At 42.5% G+C, this 17,673-nt stretch overlaps 1 protein-coding gene across 1 annotated transcript in view; it reads right to left on the bottom strand.

Annotated features, from left to right (window-relative positions):
- The window catches only part of syne2a (spectrin repeat containing, nuclear envelope 2a), a 79,568-nt gene that overhangs the window by 50,502 nt on the left and 11,393 nt on the right, over window positions 1-17,673 (bottom strand). Inside the window, exons 23-48 of the mRNA XM_076084240.1 lie at window positions 17,511-17,645; window positions 17,133-17,288; window positions 16,833-16,993; window positions 15,833-16,142; window positions 14,401-14,516; window positions 14,096-14,216; window positions 13,698-13,864; window positions 13,326-13,455; window positions 12,327-13,231; window positions 11,794-11,952; window positions 11,538-11,688; window positions 11,177-11,335; window positions 10,423-10,590; window positions 10,184-10,285; window positions 9,872-10,075; window positions 9,402-9,607; window positions 8,281-8,388; window positions 7,178-7,475; window positions 6,628-6,806; window positions 5,195-5,510; window positions 4,782-4,946; window positions 4,316-4,645; window positions 4,070-4,206; window positions 3,735-3,864; window positions 2,258-2,428; window positions 839-2,173 (exon numbers count right to left, since the gene is read on the bottom strand). Coding sequence (XP_075940355.1) covers window positions 839-2,173; window positions 2,258-2,428; window positions 3,735-3,864; window positions 4,070-4,206; window positions 4,316-4,645; window positions 4,782-4,946; window positions 5,195-5,510; window positions 6,628-6,806; window positions 7,178-7,475; window positions 8,281-8,388; window positions 9,402-9,607; window positions 9,872-10,075; window positions 10,184-10,285; window positions 10,423-10,590; window positions 11,177-11,335; window positions 11,538-11,688; window positions 11,794-11,952; window positions 12,327-13,231; window positions 13,326-13,455; window positions 13,698-13,864; window positions 14,096-14,216; window positions 14,401-14,516; window positions 15,833-16,142; window positions 16,833-16,993; window positions 17,133-17,288; window positions 17,511-17,645 — 6,519 coding nt within the window. The remainder of the gene's footprint in view (window positions 1-838; window positions 2,174-2,257; window positions 2,429-3,734; window positions 3,865-4,069; window positions 4,207-4,315; window positions 4,646-4,781; window positions 4,947-5,194; window positions 5,511-6,627; window positions 6,807-7,177; window positions 7,476-8,280; window positions 8,389-9,401; window positions 9,608-9,871; window positions 10,076-10,183; window positions 10,286-10,422; window positions 10,591-11,176; window positions 11,336-11,537; window positions 11,689-11,793; window positions 11,953-12,326; window positions 13,232-13,325; window positions 13,456-13,697; window positions 13,865-14,095; window positions 14,217-14,400; window positions 14,517-15,832; window positions 16,143-16,832; window positions 16,994-17,132; window positions 17,289-17,510; window positions 17,646-17,673) is intronic.

The raw sequence follows: 17,673 nt of genomic DNA on the forward strand, positions 1-17,673 counted from the left end.
AACATAGATTTCATCTATCTGTTACTAGAAAAATATGTTTCTTTCCACTGCATGAACAACAGGAAAAAGATGAATGCCAAAACTGTATGAAGAGACTTTGGCCAAAGTACGACGTTCAAATGCCAAATGGTGGGAGGAATAAAAGCAACTACGTTTTAGATACATTTAGGACTGAATTTTGAATGACACTTACAAAATGTCATAAACTTTCACTGAACAGCCCCTTTCTGACATGAAGGGAAGAGAAGGAAAGAAGAGTGGTTTGCAAATGTCACAGAAGACCCAGTTACATATATGACGTTTTGGAAAGCAAGGACGTCTGGGCCTTCTGCCAGCAGGGCTAACAAACATTGGTCTGGAGAGCAGCCACCAATTATATCGCTTTTCAAAATGCACGTCTTTTTATCATGTTATATTTCAGGATCTCCATTGTTTGAGTCCAGCTTGGACCTTTGTTGCACGTCCTCCTGCTCTCTCTCTGCCTTCTCATTTCCCGTTAGGTCTCCACTATGTACTACTAATGCAGTAGGACATAATGGCACCCCGTTAGGATCAAGTTAATTTGAGCTACACTTTGAATCTTATGTTGTTTTTGTGATCTACTGCATAATTTGAAGTCTTCAGGCCACTAGGAACAAGTGGAAATATCACTTTTTGGTGGAACTAGTGGTGGACAAAAGCAACAGGTGACAAAGGGCACAAGAAGACATGGCATTGTTTTGAGGGGTCACAATCCAAAAAGGTGTGGAACCACTGCATTAAACGACAGTAAAGCAAAATTCTTAGAAAAATAATGAGAAAAAAAGGTTAATGCAGGGATGATGGATAGAAAATCTACCTGTCTCTTTTTCACCTCAGTGTCCTCCAGCGATGCAGGCACCTTCCATTCCCTCTCTTCAAACAGCGGCGTAGCTTTGACTCGTCTTTTTGGCACTTTGGAAAGTTTGGACTCCAGGCTTTCAGGGTCACTTCCTTCTCCCGTGTTTTCTCCCTCTGCCTTCTGCAACTGTCCGGCACTCTGTGCAGTGTCAGCAACAGTGAGCTGTTTATTGCCACCAGCAGGTGTTTGTGTTGCAGTTAAGGCATCTACCTCCACAGTGCACAAGACTGAGCTCATTGTTTGCTCTTCAGCGTGACAGAAATCTGTCGTCTCCTCTTGTTTGACATCCGGAAATGTTGTTTCTGCTGCATGTGCACCAGTGAGCTGACATCCAGCAACAGGGCCACACGATTTGGAGGAAGTCAACACCTCATTATGCATGAATTCATGGCTTTCTGACTTTTCTTTGCACAAAAATGTGGCACTTGTAGACTTTATCGTCTCCAATTCTGTACGTACTGATTCAGGACTCGATAATGTTGTAAAGACTCCACATTTCTTCTCAGGAATACTTGAAACTTCTGTGAGCTGTGCATCGCAAATCTTTGCCCCCTGTGAACATCTGAGTACATCTGGACTGCTGGCTCCAACATTGTGCTGTAGCTGGAACTCGGGCGTCTCCATGTCCAACACTATTGTGAACACTTTATTTGGCCTCACACTGATGTCCTCACAGTATTTCTCCTTTTCTTGAGCATCAGAAACTGTTTTAAATGTCTCCGATTGGGCTGCTAGACGTCGAGACATAATTTCAGTGGTAGAAATGGGGACATCGTCAGGCTTTGTTGCTGGGGATCTAACCAGAGGTGTGACACATTGTGCTGAATTGATTTCTTTCATATTGTCTGTGTCTTTAAGTGACAGTTTTGAGTCCTGGGTTGAGGCAGCGTCTTCCTGCAATGGTTCAGTGTTCTCTCGCCGAGCTATTAAACTCTTGTTGAGAGTAGGAAGCGAGTCTGACATTAAAGTGTTATTTCCAGTTAGTGTCCTAAGCCCACTGCTTAAAGGATTGCTATCAGTGTCCAATGTGCCAGTATCATCTCGGATTCCTGCGCAGGAGAATTGATTAGTGACATCTTCTTTGGTTGTTTCCAAAGTGTCTTTGGTTTTAGGTTTGTTGTCACTCTGATCGTTTTCCTTGCTGTTTATTGCAGAAGAAGAAGCAGGAGGACACGCGGCCAGAGTTTTATCAGGTGAAGCATCACTTTCACTTCTAAAAGTTTCCTCAACAACTCTGCCTGGCAAATCTTTGTCCAACTCCACTTCACAACGATATGGATTGATTTGTGAAACCTGTTAAATTGAACAAAACTATTAACCACAGAATCTCTTCATCATCATCATTATAAAAGTGTATGTTACAATTCTGAAACTCACCAGGCATTTAGATAAGGTTTCGAGGACAGATGTGCTTTCATTTAGAGCATCGGAAGCACTTGTCTCCAGTTTCTTTGTTAATTTTGTTCCCAGACAGTTAAGAAGAAGATCTCGTTCAGTGAGCACTTCACGAAGCCCTCGTTGAAGCCACAACCCCTCATCGAGAGCTGCCTACGAGAGCAGAGACAGATGTTTTAACTCCAAAAAAGACCTTTTTGCAGATAATCTATATTTCAGAATTTAATTCAACAATATTACATCATTTGTCCTGTGAGCAACATGAATGTATACCCAAAATCATTAGGATTCATCATCTGGGCACCACGAATGTCTGTACAAAATGTCATTGTAATCAATCCTAAAGTTCTTGAGATATTTCCCTTAAGAATGAAGCCCAAACCTTATCATACAATGGTTAGATAAAAGCTGAAAATGTACGTATTGTTTTAATTTTGCCATAACTAAATGGTCGTCATAATATTTCATAGACATCAGTATAATTACTGTACATTAACATACTAAGACCATCACTAAAAACAGGAATTGGAGTTAAGCCTTCAGTTGTTTTGGCAGCAGCAGACGGTGAAGCTCATGTAAAAATGAGTCACAACATGTTTATGATCTTTAGTAAAGCCAAAGCTGGACAAAATGAGCTCCATCCTCCCAGTGAGCACTGTTTATTATGTTCACCATGTCCTAGACAGATTGTAATTTTATTTTGGATTAAAGATGGACCTGTTTTAAGGAAAGCTCTTCAAAAGACATGAAAGTCCTAATGGGTAAGAAATTATTGTTTTTTTTGTCTAAAGCCAGGTACAGCAAAATGTACTAGTTTTGGTATTAACACAAAGTGCAGGCTAAGATGGGTTTGGATGGCTTGTTCTTTTTGCATTTGTGGATACTACCCACTTGAACTTGTTGTTCGCCAGGTTTGAAACAACAGACAACAGCATGATGGGCTGACATAAATTGAGCATGAGTTTTTATTTTATTTCTCTATGACCTCCAGGCTACACTGTTGTATGTCATGTGGAACATAAAAGTAATAATATTGAGAACCAATCTTATTTTACCATATTTATAGAATATGAATGTGGTTTATAGGGATAAGGGATAAAGGATAAGGCTGGCCATATCCTACATTTTTCTTATTGACAACAAATCCCATGAAATGGCCAAACTGTCCCCAAAGAATTCCCCAATTATTTGCTATCTAAAGATATAGTGGTAATGACGACATGCGCAGAGAATGAAGTCGCTCTCCCTGTGTGTTGTAATCCGACCTTCTCCGTGTTTTATTGACATAGCAGGGCCAGCCATCCCGTTCAGCCATCAGTTTATTGCAAATAATATAACTGAAGATTTATAAAAAGGCACAGAAGAAAGTGTTCTTAAGCTTGTTAGATGAATGTGCATATTTGTTAATATGCTGGGTTTTAATAAATGGATTGATAGAACAATGTATGAACATTTTTACCTGGCTGGGTGATGATAGTTCAGCTTGTGCTGTTTGTCTCCAATGCTGCAGCTGGTTGATGACCTGTCCCACTCTGTTAGCTGTGTTTTCTGCACACGCCTGCTTCTTTTTTAGAAAAATGGACGTGAGGCTGCACAGAGAGAGAGAGAGAGAGTGAGAGTGAGAGTGAGAGTGAGAGTGAGAGAGAGAGAAAGAGATCATTTTTTAGATAATTCCATTCAAAATTACTTTTCCATCAACTTCTCATTACCCAAATAATCCCGCAGAAGAGGACTGCCTTCTTACTGTGGCATACTTTTTTAAATTATTTTGAAATGAGGAATGAGGTACAATACCTGTCAAGGTCTTTAGCAACTGCATCAACAGTCAAAGTGACATCTGCAGGAGGAATTTCTTGTGTACCGCTGGACTCTCCAGTCTTCTGCAGGTCGTAAACTCTTGCACCCAACTCTGTCAGCCTGGTATCACAGTCCTGAGGGAGAAAAATACTTTTTTGATGCTTCTATATTTCCCCGTTAACTTGCTAGACACTGTTATTCGGGGGGGAAAGCAACATCTTAAAAGGGATCTTTCAAAAATACCTGTATTGTATACCACTGCTGTTTGAGCTGACTGATATCAGGCAACACTTCAGAGTTCCCACACAGATTTTCAGCCAGGTCTTTCAGAGCCGTTTGTACACAGGTGACCTCTCCCTTCACTCGTTGAAGTCTCTGGTTGCTGTTTTCTGTGAGCAGTGCCAGAATTCCTCTGATGCTACTGTCTAGTGCCCTCTTCTGGTTTTGGAGGCTGCTGACTTGCTGGGAGAGGCTGGCCTGGGCCTCGGCTGTGGAGCTGGCTGTGATGGAGTCCTTGAGTGTTACAATTTGTAAAAGCTCTTTTTCTATGTCGGTTACTTCTTGTAGCAAAGCCTGGAAAGTGGAGAGAGGGACAGATGAAAATAAATACAAATACAATAATGGTGGCTTAGTGTTGGGAAAGTCTCCATCCTCTTCATAAAAAAGCTTGTTCCTGATTCATTGGGTCAGTTTACTTAATGGACCTCACCTCCAGAGCTGGTGCATCAGTGATGAGTCCAGCTGAGCTTTCTTTCTGGGCTTGACAGGCTGACATCCTTTCCTGCAGGGATGTCAATTTATGGCGGCAGCCCTGCAGTGACTGGCCAAAATGTTCCTCATTACAAACACCTTCCTCCAGGCTGGAACACACTCCCTGTGGACATTTCAAGCACACCAAGGCACAGTCAGACGGCTCATAAATCATTTCACAGACTTATTGTGATTATATGAATCCGGCGGTTCCTTCATCCCATTGGATCAGCCAGAGCATCCGTTCATCCACCCAACCTGTCATGTTCAAATGTGATTCGACGTTCCATTTACCCCTTGCAACTGCAGAAGTACGCCCTGGTGTGTGAGTACCCCTGGTAGGGAATAACTGTACTATAGGAAAAGTTTTACCTTCAGCTCATCCATGAGTGATGAACAGCAGGTCTCCAGCTCAGCCAAGGACGGATCTTTCCAGATGGCGTCGCTGGTTCCTTCAGCCATCTCCCTCCTTTGTTCAGCCAGGCTGGTAAGAGTTAATTTCAAGGATTCAGCCTCATCCTGCAGTTGACGGGCTAGATGGCAGATTTGTCTGCGCTCGGACGAGCCGGGCCAGGGGAATGAAGTAGGGAGCTGAGCAGTTCTCTGTTGCAGCTCCTCCACTCTGCAGCTGGCCTGCTGTCTTCGGTCCAGGTAGGAGGAGGTGAGGTCTGGATCAGCTTGTGGAACCCTGAAGCACCAAGAAAAACAAAGAGACCACTCAGAATTCATGCAATACTAAAACAGAGGCTTCAGAGGGGGCAGCGCTTACCACCCATAAGGGCTTACATGGATGACATGACAAACATCACAACAGCAGCATCATGTACCAAAAGGCTGTCAAGTTGAACACAAACTAAGTGGGCTGCGATGAAGGTTATGCCAGAGAAATCAAGGTGTATTCTGTTATAAAGGGAGTGCTTTCAAGTAGGAGTTGTTTTTTATGGACATAGAACAGTGTACAGAAGGTTTAGGCAGGTGATATAATGCAACTCTTGATATGCACGTCATACTAAAATGACAGTATTAAAGTATCACACGTATGAAATGGCCAAAATGATCACTTAAAATGTGCAGCCTAGACAAATTATTTGGACAGCGCATGGTTATTATAGGATTTGTGGTTTCGGGTCGTGTCGACAGGTCGGATTCAGTGGCGAAACTGATTGGTCGTACAGTATGTGCGGGTGGCGGGGCGCAATGCTGGAGCGTGTGAAGGTCTTGACAATCAGACCTGTGCAGAACTCTGCCCTGTATGGAAAAGGTATCTTGGAGCTCCCTACCTCACCAGCTTGAGAGAGTTTAAATGTGCAAAAGCAAGAGACTGTAAGTGTCTAGAGATATAGCATACGGAGAACAGAGGCAACAGTCTCAGCAGGGAGGAAGTGGAACCCAAGGGAGGCAGTTTTACAGGCTCCGGCAGCACTTAGACACAGGGATTTTGTAAGGCAGGTAAAGCATGGGTGTCAGGGGTTTTGGATTAATCATACCACAGCCTACTGTACGTGGAATAAAGCATCAGCGGTTGACAGGAGGAGACTGGTAGAAGAATTTCAGAGGTAAAAAGAGAGCAAAAGCTGTCTCTCAGGCAAAGCAGAACTAGTGGATGAGTTGGGAAAGTGTCGAAAAGAAAAACTTAGCTGAAGGGATGTGTGCATTATGTGCTTCCATTTCCCTCGAAATCTTAGTAAACGGATAGGTGAGGACTCAACAAGTCCTTCATGTCCAGGCACAGCTTCACTTCAGCACAATACGTCAGGGTGTAAAACAAGCCTGTCTCAAAAAAGGTTTTATCTGGCTCCACTCACCTGTGATAAGACTGGGCCGACTGGAGAAGGTCCCTCCACTGCTCCTCTGTTTTCTGAATGCTTCCCTGAATGTCCTGTTTCAGCCCGTCGCCATCACACAGTCTGTGGCTCAGACGATTTCCAGTAACTCTGAGCTCTTCGAGGCGAGCCTCCCCCTCTGCCGCCATATTTGCTTCAGCCTGAAATCATTTTTTTTCCACAAATTAGTTATTTGACACTCTAGACTGCCATCGCACCAGTCTCTCACTGCAGGGACTGAAGAGCGTGTTGTTGATGAAGACGTACAATGGACGCACCTTATTATACAAGTAGAAACACATGTAGATTAAAGAAACAAGAAATCCCTGTGGCCACACCCTTGTATGACATAAAACACATCTGTCATTTTAAAACTACATGAGAACCCAGTATAAAAAATACTTTTATAATTGTAATTATTATAACATATAAGTCTATTATAACATATATACATTTTGCTTATTGTAGAATGCCCACACAGGTGAGGCAGACTTAAGGAGTTAAGGAGATATGGAGGGTGATGCTTTCTTACTCGAGCATGGTGAAGCCGCTGCTCTGCGGGACTCTGGATGCCGAGGTTTTCCCCAAGTGGAGAGTCAAGAGTTTGTCTCAGATCTCCAACCCAGGATCGAGTGGACTTTGAAAGGGTCTGAAACACCTCGAAGTCCCTGCTCAGAGAGCTCTGCTTCTCCGCGGAGCCACGCAGCACGTTGGTTTGAAAGTTATGGTATCGTTTCAACAGTTTGCTGCTCTCCTCCAGCAGAGCAGACTGCTTAAATGTGCTGCTTCGTAAGGATGACACGAGCTGATCCAGGGCTTCTGTTCTTACCCTGCAGGGGGAAAAAAACATGGGCAACGTTGATGCTCAGTTATTCACACAAAAAAAAGATTAACAATCTGCATGTTAAATAAGTAAAGAGAGAAAAGAAGGTCATAACGTGCAGCTGTTTCACGGTGTACAAGAAGAAAACAAGATAAGAAATTCACAGACTAATGATGAACAAAGTTTCATAATAAAATAATGTGTTTAGGACGAGGGAGTCTCTGCAACAGCCAACTTTTAAGTAGACACTCAAAGCTGTACTGCTGCTTATCTCTCCAAACAATGTGTTTAATCAGGGTTACATGATTATGCTAAATTAAAAAAGTGGGATCAATTATAAGTTGTGTCTAATTATTAATTTAATTAATTAATTATACCCTCGATCTACAAACTTTACAGTCTTTTGTGTGACAATAAACAGTCATGTAGTTGTGGATGAGTCAGTCGTCTACATGGAATAACAGGCTTTACAACTTCCATCAATCCTGACTCATCACAAATCCCAACACTGAACTACTGCAGGCTGTTTAAGTGTGCTACGTTACATTTTAGTTTCTACTACTTTCTTTGACCTTCTGGGTCTAACTGATCATATTTGCATCTACATCCTGTCCTTTTATTTTTGCGATCTTTTGGAAGATGTTACTATCGCTTAGTGATAATATCAACTGTAGCCCACTACAAACTAAATATATACAATATAAGAGTGCACACAGCCTGATAAGAGTCTAGACCTCCAGACCTTTGGACAAGACTTGCTAAATCCCACACAGAGCTAGAAGGCATAGATCTGAAATCAGAAAACAGTTTACCTTTGTTGAAGTGCTTCCTCTTGCAGGAGACTAAGATCATCCTCCTTTGCTGCTTTTCCCTCAACGCCTTGCAACCATTGTTCCAAGTGCTCACCTTCGCTTTGCAGCCTACAAAACACATTCAGTATAAGTGCAGGCACGACACAGACTCATATGTACTGTGTGCACTCTACACTGTAGCTTAAAGTGACATGGTGATAAAAGGGTCTGCTGCAGAGTAAAGACTTCAGAAAAACAAGTTGAACTCGTCCCGCTGTCTTATTTTCATATCGTATTCCTCTGTGCCTTAGTCCTTCATTGTTATCCAAAAACTTAAAAACACAAAAATGAGCCACACCTTCGCATTGAGTGACATATTCCTTAATTACAAAGAACATGAGCACCGCAGTTTATTTTGAGTCAATCTCTCATACGCCATCCAGCTACCGCAAATATTCAGTAACACAGATTACACTACCGTCCTCAGGATTATAAAACAACTATGAGGTTTTAAATAGAGAGGAAATCAACGATCTTGCAGAGTGGTGCTCAGAGAACAACCTACTGCTCAACGTCAGTAAAAACCAAGGAGCTCATTGTGGATTTTAGAAAAAAGGAGGCTATGACAAACATCCCTGTCTACATCAAAGGAGCTGAGGTGGAGCAAGTGAATGGTTTCTAGGAATCAGCATCACAAAAAACCTGACACGGTCATCACATATCTCCATTCTGGAGAAGAAAGTTCCTAAATGGCTGTATTACTTAAGGAGACGTCAAAAGTCCCGTGCCACGTTCTCGTTAACTTTTACAGAGAAGCTGTAGAGAGCATCATACTGGAAACATTACAAACCGGCATGGGATGTGATCTCATACAATATAGTTTTTTTTGTATGCAACCCTGTTGTACAATGACAATAAACCATGAAACATGGGACTTAAAATAACTTGCGAGGCTATTAGATGAAAAAAACACAGAGGAAGCATCTGAACAAGCTCCAGAAATACCTGCCTAGCAACGCTCTAATGCTCGTTATGTTAAATATTTGTATGCATGCTACATGGTTAAGAAGAGACATTAATCAATATTTCGGTGCATATAACGTGACTGTTGAATTGACACATGATCCACTTGAACTTGTTACCTGTCGAGAGCCTGGATATTCCTCTGAGTCTGCTCTTCCACCTCAGAGAAAAGCTGGTGGGTGTTTCTGACTTTATCCTGCAGCCGAATCCCATCCGCAGACAAACTCTGCAGGCTGTCTGGCCTCGCTATGGAGGCCATAACACGCAGATCCTCCAGCAGACTCTCTGCCTGCTCATCCTGCGTCTTGAGCTCAAAAAGTAGATCCTTTAGAGAAACATACGTTACGGTTAGTGTTTAGCATTTTAAAGCTTCAGCAATCAATGTCTGCTCAAACACTAGCTTCGTTGTCAGACTTTAGAGCCACTATGTGTTGAAATTTAAAATCATATCAATTATAGCTTCTCTCAGATTATTTTGATAGTACACTAAGTGAGCATTTAAAGGGTAATATCAAAATAAAAGTTTCTCAGAACATTGTACAAGTGTGTAGAACACGTTGCGACACATAAAAACTAAATACATTTTTACCTTCAGTTTTGCAAGAACTGTTGCAATGTCTGAAGCACTGAGAGTGAGAAGGGAGTCCTGAATCTTCTGGAGGGAGTTGAAGCATTCAGCCATCCTGGCAGTAATTTGTCCTTTAGCAGCCACCATCTGCCTGTAAACGTCCTCAGCTTCAGAAACAAGCTCCTTCAGCTGCTTCATCTTCTTCCTTATCTGGGTCTCCACAACCTAGACAAAACAAAAATCAATCAAGAGAACGGTCAGATCAACTGCATCTGTCAGCGACATTTCAGCCTGAAACACTCGCATCCTCAACACAAAAGCATCACGCCGTACCTGCAGCTCCAGAGGGGGCTCTTTGCTTTGAAGCAGGGCCTGAATCTCAGCGACTCTTCGGTGGAAACACTCCATATTCTCTTCTTGGGTCACAATCTCATTCTGGAGGCATGTACAGGGAGATGATCATTGTTCAAAGCAACTTTAGAAATGTATAGAACATTAAACTTCCAATGAGACAAAGCAGACAGGTCCGAACCTGTGTGTCATTTCAGAATGAAACGGGAAGGTAGTTTTACCTGCAAGGCCCTGATGTCTTCTTCTGTCTGGAAGGACGGAGACTGAGCAAATACTGCTAGTTTATTAGCGGTCCAGCTCTCTACCTCTGCTCCCAGCTGGATGATGCCATCCCACAGAGTCAGGCCAAGGTGTAGGTTTTCTAGGTGGGAATCTGTTCTTTCTGATATCTGCAAGGATTTGAGTTGCAATGAATGCTGGCACTCATCTTACAACGTACAACCAAACTCAGAGTAAAACCTTAGAAAATTGACATTTTCAATAGTAATGATCTACTATACGATGCTTTAGTTTACATATGGGAGCAGCAACACATGAAACACACGGGTAAATACTATTTGCCTAGCAAATCCTGCTTTGATAACAGTATGTAAGACTCTGTACAATCTGCAAGAAAAGCAGAAAGATATCAGCTAAAAAACTATTTTTCTAAAACTGAATTACAATGAGAGGTTTGACAAACATGTTTCTTCCCTGATAGACGTTTTTGAAAGCCCATACGTAAACAGCAGAGCAAGGATGGCAGTATGTATGCAATTTAGCAAAGAAAAAATAAGATTTTATTTTACAAAAAGGCAAAACTAAAATATTCTGTGATGCAAAAAGAAAAAAATTGAAATGTCGTATTTGCTCATTGTAAAAGCAAACAAAAAAAGAATTTACCGACATAGGAACCAATAATGGTAAGTAGTAAATAATAAGCAAATGTATAAAGTTTTGTGAAAAATGGCGAGTTGGAACTTTAAAGTGACTCACGTCCAGCCAGCGGTCCATGAGAGCATCCGCTTCGTCCTCAAATGGGATGGCGACGCATTCTGGGATCTGACACAGATGCGTGTGAAGCTTCCTGCAGACACTGCGGACCTCCTCTATGTGGTCCCCGAGACCATTCAGCTCTGCTTTTGTTTCCTGGACCTGTGTAACCAAACACACACACACACACACACACACACACAATTTATATAAAACACACCAAACAGACGAAGAACCAGAGCCAATGATTTACCAGTGACACACAAATGATTTGGTCTATGTTGACTGACCTTCATTAGGAAGTATACTTAAAAAACAAATCTCTTCCTTAATCACCTCAATTAAACAGTGTCGTAGACGGTACCTTGGTGTGCAGTCTCTGCAGGTTGTCTTTCCCCATGTAGGAGGCTTGTTCACGGATGGTGCTTTCTGCCCTCTGCAGTGTCCCACTCAACTCCCCACGAATGCTCTGAAACCTCTTCAGCAGCTCTGTTAGGTCGTAACACTGCTCCAGCCTGCATGTGATCCATAACACAACACGCACATGCGCCAAACTCAATAAAGCACTCAAATTCAACATAGAAGTAAATCGTAAAAAGGACTAACACTGCTCCCTTTACCGTTCAGTTACAGCTTTTGTCGCCTGCTCCCAGGCGTCCTCCCCCTCTCTGGTTTGACTCACATCAGGGATTCCTGATTGTGAGGATTCATCTCGTATGTGCTGCAGCTCAGCGAGGTGGCCGGCAAGATGACTCTCCAGCTCTGTCAATGCACGTGTCCTGCAGGAGAGGAAACTATCATCAGTGTACTTGTGTTTGACCTTTTTTACCATTAGTATTGTCTTTGCACATCAGTCAGAAAGTGCTGGAAAAATAAAATAATATACAATACAAAAATAGTATTTAATATAATACTGATAATTATAATAATAATTCTATGTTGTGGTGCAGCTTTAAAAAAACACGGCATCTTTACGCATCTTGCAACAAGCAGATACAGAAATATATCTGTTGTATATATGAGATCTACACAACTTTTCTTCTACACAGCTTTTAAGTTAAGAGAGAAATCATGATTCACAGCGTTAATACGATGGACTGAAGTCTAATAAACACTAAGGCTTTTTGTTTTTGGGCCCAGATCAGTGTTGTACCTGTGCTGCAGAGCAGGCAGGGTGGGCTCCTGTAACCTCAGCAGCTCAGCTGCTTCCCTGATCTCCTTCAGAGTGCCTAACAAGGCAACTCTCCTCTGGACAAAACTCTCCTTCTCTTCTTCCTCTTTCTTATCCTGGCTGCTTCTTCTTCTTCTCTGGTCCTCAGCTTTTAAGACATCCCCGTCAGACGTCCGTGTTTGAGCCTTGTGCTCTTCCTCCCTTTGTGACGTTATAACATCATCATCTCCTTCCAGCCTACTCCTTTTGGCCACCAACCCTACCTCCTCTTCCGTCCTACTTGGAGTGGGATACTCATGCTCCCGTGCTGCCCCCTGATGTGTTGAATCATCCCCGGTGTTTGTCTGACGTATCTCTGACGTATGCTCCCTTCCCACTGGAAATAACTCCTCTTTACTCTCCCTCTTCTTGGCTCTCATCACTTCTTTCTCTACGGTCACGGCTTGCTGTGACAGTGATGTCACCACATCCTGGCACATCACTGCTGCTCCATCCATGGTCAGAGTCATCCCCACTGCCTTTAAAGTGCTGTCAACACTATCAGATTGTTTTGCGGCAGTCTGCAACCTCTGCTGCATTGCTGCCTGCCAAGAGTGTGTCTCTTGCTCCCAATCTGCCTCATTTGGCTGTCTGCTGGGGTCCTGGTTTGCCAGCAGGGTTGGGATCTCAGCCCTGACATCCCTCACTGTGGTCAGGAAGTGATCCAGAGCCTGGGCAGCTGACTGAACTTGCGCCAGCCGCTGTCTGAGCTGCTCAAGATGATGGACACTGTTGTGGAAAGCCTGGCAGAGGGATGAAGGGGATGTGGCTTCAGGCCCCTGTATTTTTTCGTCAGTGCCTCGCTCTGTTGACTTTCTCATTTCAGACCGCAGTCTGTCATCCATCTCCTGGGTAATTCAAGAGGGATTGATAATTAAGTTTCCATATTTGACTCTCTAAATTGAAGTGTTAATTATTTGAAAAAAAAACGCATATGTGTACCTTTAAATCAGATACCAGTCTGGGATCAGCCAAGGTGAAGGAGGAGATGTCCACGGACTCTCGGATGATCCGGTCCAGCTTTTCTGTGATCAGTGCCATCAGATCAGCAGTATTCTCCAAAGATGTCATCCTGACAAAAAGTAAAAAATAAGTGGTTATTATCTCCAGTACTCAAATATAAACTATTAGTTAACTCCATCTGCTGATAAAGATCATATAATATAATTGAAAGCTCCAGAACAACTAGTAAATGGACATTGAGGTGAGAAAAAGGTGTTTTCAAAGTCAAGAATAGACTTTGAAACCAATAATCCTGTTATCATTATGATGATCATCATCATCATCATTATTGATCTGAGAGGTGCACAGTACCTGCTCTGGAGGCACATTTGTTGTCCTCTCCACTGCTGAGTCAGCTGCTCCCAGTCTCCTTCCACGTCACCCTTATCTTCCCTGGTCATCAGGTGGGAGAACTGGGGTTGCTGGGTATACTGGCGCTCATACTCAAACCATAGAGCCTCTGTCTCCTGTTTTAAAGTCTGTTGAGGAGAAACATATTAAGAAAGCACTCAAAGTTACAATTTTCATATGGTGCAGTTTGACCTTGTGAGAACAAAACAAACTGCTCAGCAGTTTTAGATTGTAGAAATGCACCAAGATGCAGAGAAGCACACGTGAAAAACGGCTTTATGAGTATGATTTGAAAATGTGAAATTCTAATGGTATCAAACAATTGCTGAATATGATTATGAAGTGGTGCTTTAACTTGCCTGCAGTTGCTTCCTTTGGTTCTGCAGGGTGGAGATGGTAACAGGGTCTGAAATAAACTCCTCCAAAAATTGCTTGTTCTTCTGGAGATGAAACTGAAATATCAAGCAGGACTTTCTGTACCTGCAGGGAAAGATTTACACACTGTTTCAATATGACATTCTCTGACACTGAAAGGCTGCATGGGAACAAAATCTGTGACATCAACTTCCTCTCACTTGTGTCTATGTTGTTGGTAACTATGTTGTCTAACTCTACTCCACATGCTGAATGTCCTCCAAACAACAACTGAGAAATCAACACAGACCTTTCCAGTACTTCCTGTTCGGAGGAGTGCTCTTCCTGTGGGGGGGCGGCTGACCCTGGGATGACGGTCCACTCTGCCTCCTGCTTGGTCTCCACAGTGTTACCCCGGACAACCACCTGGGAGATGGTAGAGTTGCATAGAAACAGTCCAGTGAAGACAAGAGGAAGAGATGGAACAGCCAGCAAAGCTATCCAATTACTGGGATTAGTGCCCTGCAGCTGGTGCTGTGTCTTGCACAGATCAGTCACAGCCAATGATACGGCTGAGCTTTTTTCTGACCAGGAAGACTTAAGGAAAGGCAACTTTAAATGCAATGTATAAAGTAAATAAGATTAATTCAGGGTAGTTTTTTTTTAACTTTGTGTTGACATTTTGCTGGAATGGTTACAGCAAAACATCATATCAAATTCAAATATCAAAGCTCCACAGGCACAATTTTGATAATAATAATAAACTGAAGGAAAATGCACACTTTTTCTAGTGAGGTTCTGGTTTGCAAATATGGACCAAAGCAAGAGGTGAAAAGTAACATACTCATTAATTTAAAAGGCAGAATGAGTAGGATTATTCCTTAAAAACAATTTATAGACGCATACAAAAATAATCCCCTTCAATCACTTATGTAGTGATCAGCTGCCAGATCGTAAGAGCGCATCCAAGAGGACGCTATGAAAATGGTTGACACATGCTCCTAAATAACGCAAATACAACACGGCAAAACGCCAAGCGGACAAAGCTCATTCCAAAACCAGAGCCAATCTGAGGTTGACTCTCACCCGCTGACAAGCACATTAAACATAGCCGCGGTCAGGGATCGTACACTTCTGGTGTCATTGAGCCGGGGAGGAGGGGCCTACTCTGAATGTTGAATATAAAAAAACGCAAACAGCAAATCCTACTCTCCCTGTCTTTAACTCTTCTATTTCTCTTGCATTCCTCAGTGTCAGCACCCCGAAGAAGACAAAATGTGTAGGAACATGGAGGTCTAGGATCTCAAATAAAGAGTGATGAGTGTTATTTCTTTGATGTAAAGCATACATGTCATGTGACTTATTAGTTTGTTTTCAACGGGGAGCATTTTAGCATGCCACATTACCGCCTGACTGGCCCAAATTATGATCTGTGAGCTGTCCAGTACGGAAACTGGTGGAAAATGATAATCACATATGAAATATTTACAATATTGAAGTGGCAACTAAAACTCGGAATCCAAACATCTTCTAAATCAAAGTGAGTGTGTACTACATCGAAAGAAAAGTGGACTGAAAGCACCTCCATTAAGACCAGACACTCCAAACAAGCTATTTATATTACTGTTACTTCACTTTGCAACTAAATATGAGTTGAAAAATACAAAATAGTTGTTTCTGGGAGCCCACAAAGCTGAGTAGATGGCATCCATGTAAAGGCCCTCATGAGCTCCTCCTCCTACCTGTATGTGAGCTTGGGTTTGCTGGTTGCTCTGTGTGATGTGCAGTAGACGAGCTTTCGGCAGCTGCTCTTTGGTCAGAAGTGAGGGCTTTAGTTTTTTCGCCGACCCGCAGCCTGTACGTTGTGTCGGGTCATCCTCGTTCTCTGTCGGGACATCCTGAGATTGCAGATGGATGACCTCACCACACACAGGCGAGAGGTCTTGTTGTGGTCTGTCCACGCTTTGTTTCTGTGGGAGATCGTTGCTCTGCTGTGTGTCGGCCGACACGCCGGTCGCTCTCAGCGGGGTGTTTCCCCGGAGCTGCCGTCCCCTGCTGAGTTTTTTAAAAAAAAGGTTTATCGGGGGGGAGGTCGGGGCCAGTCAGTCAGAAAGAATCAGTCCTCCAGGAATCTCATTAAGATTAATAGACTTGAAGGATTACAGAGGGACAATTGTTAATAAATAGGCTGTCTGCTTCAATTCAACAATGCAGTTCAACTTAAATTAAATTCACAGTTTATAGACGCTATAAACTGAATTAAATTAAAATGAAATTTTCTTAAACTAAAACCTGACTTACTTCCTAATGTTTTATGTGCTACCTACCTAGTGGCTTACACATTGGCCAAATCCCACTTTTTTTTACTTGAATTGGACAAGTTAAGTTCATTAGAAATATGAACTGAAATTTATGTTTAAATGTACAAATTACTTACATCATTAAGGATGAACTTTATGAGAGCAAATTCAAAGATTTTCAATGATTACAAGGCCCTGTTTGGTGAAAATCAAGCACTGAAACTTGGCTTGAGGTGCCACATGATATCAGGCAAAATATGATCTTTCAAGTGTAGAAAGGTACAAAACAAATGATTTATTTTACAACCATTTCTTCACCAACACAAATATCTATCATGTGGTTTTCTTCAGGGTGTGTAAGGTTCCTTTTTATACTACACTATTATATATATATATACTATACTATTACACCTCAATATGCATCTCCTTAGCATTATCTTACCAGTCAGAGGGGAGCATTGTGTCACTGGGTTGTGTTTCCTGATCTTCATCTGACTCCTTCAGTTGCTCTGTTGCTAGGCAGGAGGACCTCCCTGGTGTTAGTGTTTCACACAGCTCTTGGAGTGAATCAACCTCAACAGTTGCAGCTCCGTCCATGACGGCCTGGAAGGAGGAATGTGAACTTCTGAGAGACTAAAACCATGTAGGCCCTATAGCTTTCTAGCCTTTTCCCCCAAATCATTCAGGTCGCCATGCGGCACAATCAGATGTTAATGCCATGTTATGGAGTTAGGACAAATACCTGTTGCTGTAGCAAAGAGTCATGGTCAGTCTGGTCATTGGCTTCGTGCAGAGTGTTAGTTTGCGTTTCACATTGCACAACAGAAGAGGAATGCTTTCCTTCTCTGATCTTAGACCACAAGATGGGAACAAAAGCGGCCATTTCTCTGCGTACATCCTGAGTGCACAAACAAGGCCTGGTTATAATGGTACATCATAGCTGTTAAGGCTAAAGTTAACCAGCATAATACTGAATTAATTGGGCTCTTTTGTTATGAATGTGTGTTACAGGATAACTCCAAAAAAGTAAGATATTGTAAGTAAAACAGTTTTAGGATCAATATCACTCTCATTTCTACTGGATGTATAACAGTCTACTGTGTACAAAACCCCGTCATACCTCCCACTGCTTTCTGACAGAGTCAGAGAGGAGCATCACGTCCTGGAGTTGGGGCCCAGTACAAAAGGCCCCAAAACCCTCGACAGCACCCAGGAACTCATCGAGGATGGCAGGCTGCAGGATCTTTAAAGCTCTCTGCACAGAAAGACATACAGCTAGACAA

This window comes from Anarhichas minor, unplaced genomic scaffold (genome assembly GCF_050575085.1).
Source record: "Anarhichas minor isolate MPS153535 unplaced genomic scaffold, ASM5057508v1 ptg000136l, whole genome shotgun sequence".
NCBI lineage: Eukaryota > Metazoa > Chordata > Actinopteri > Perciformes > Anarhichadidae > Anarhichas > Anarhichas minor.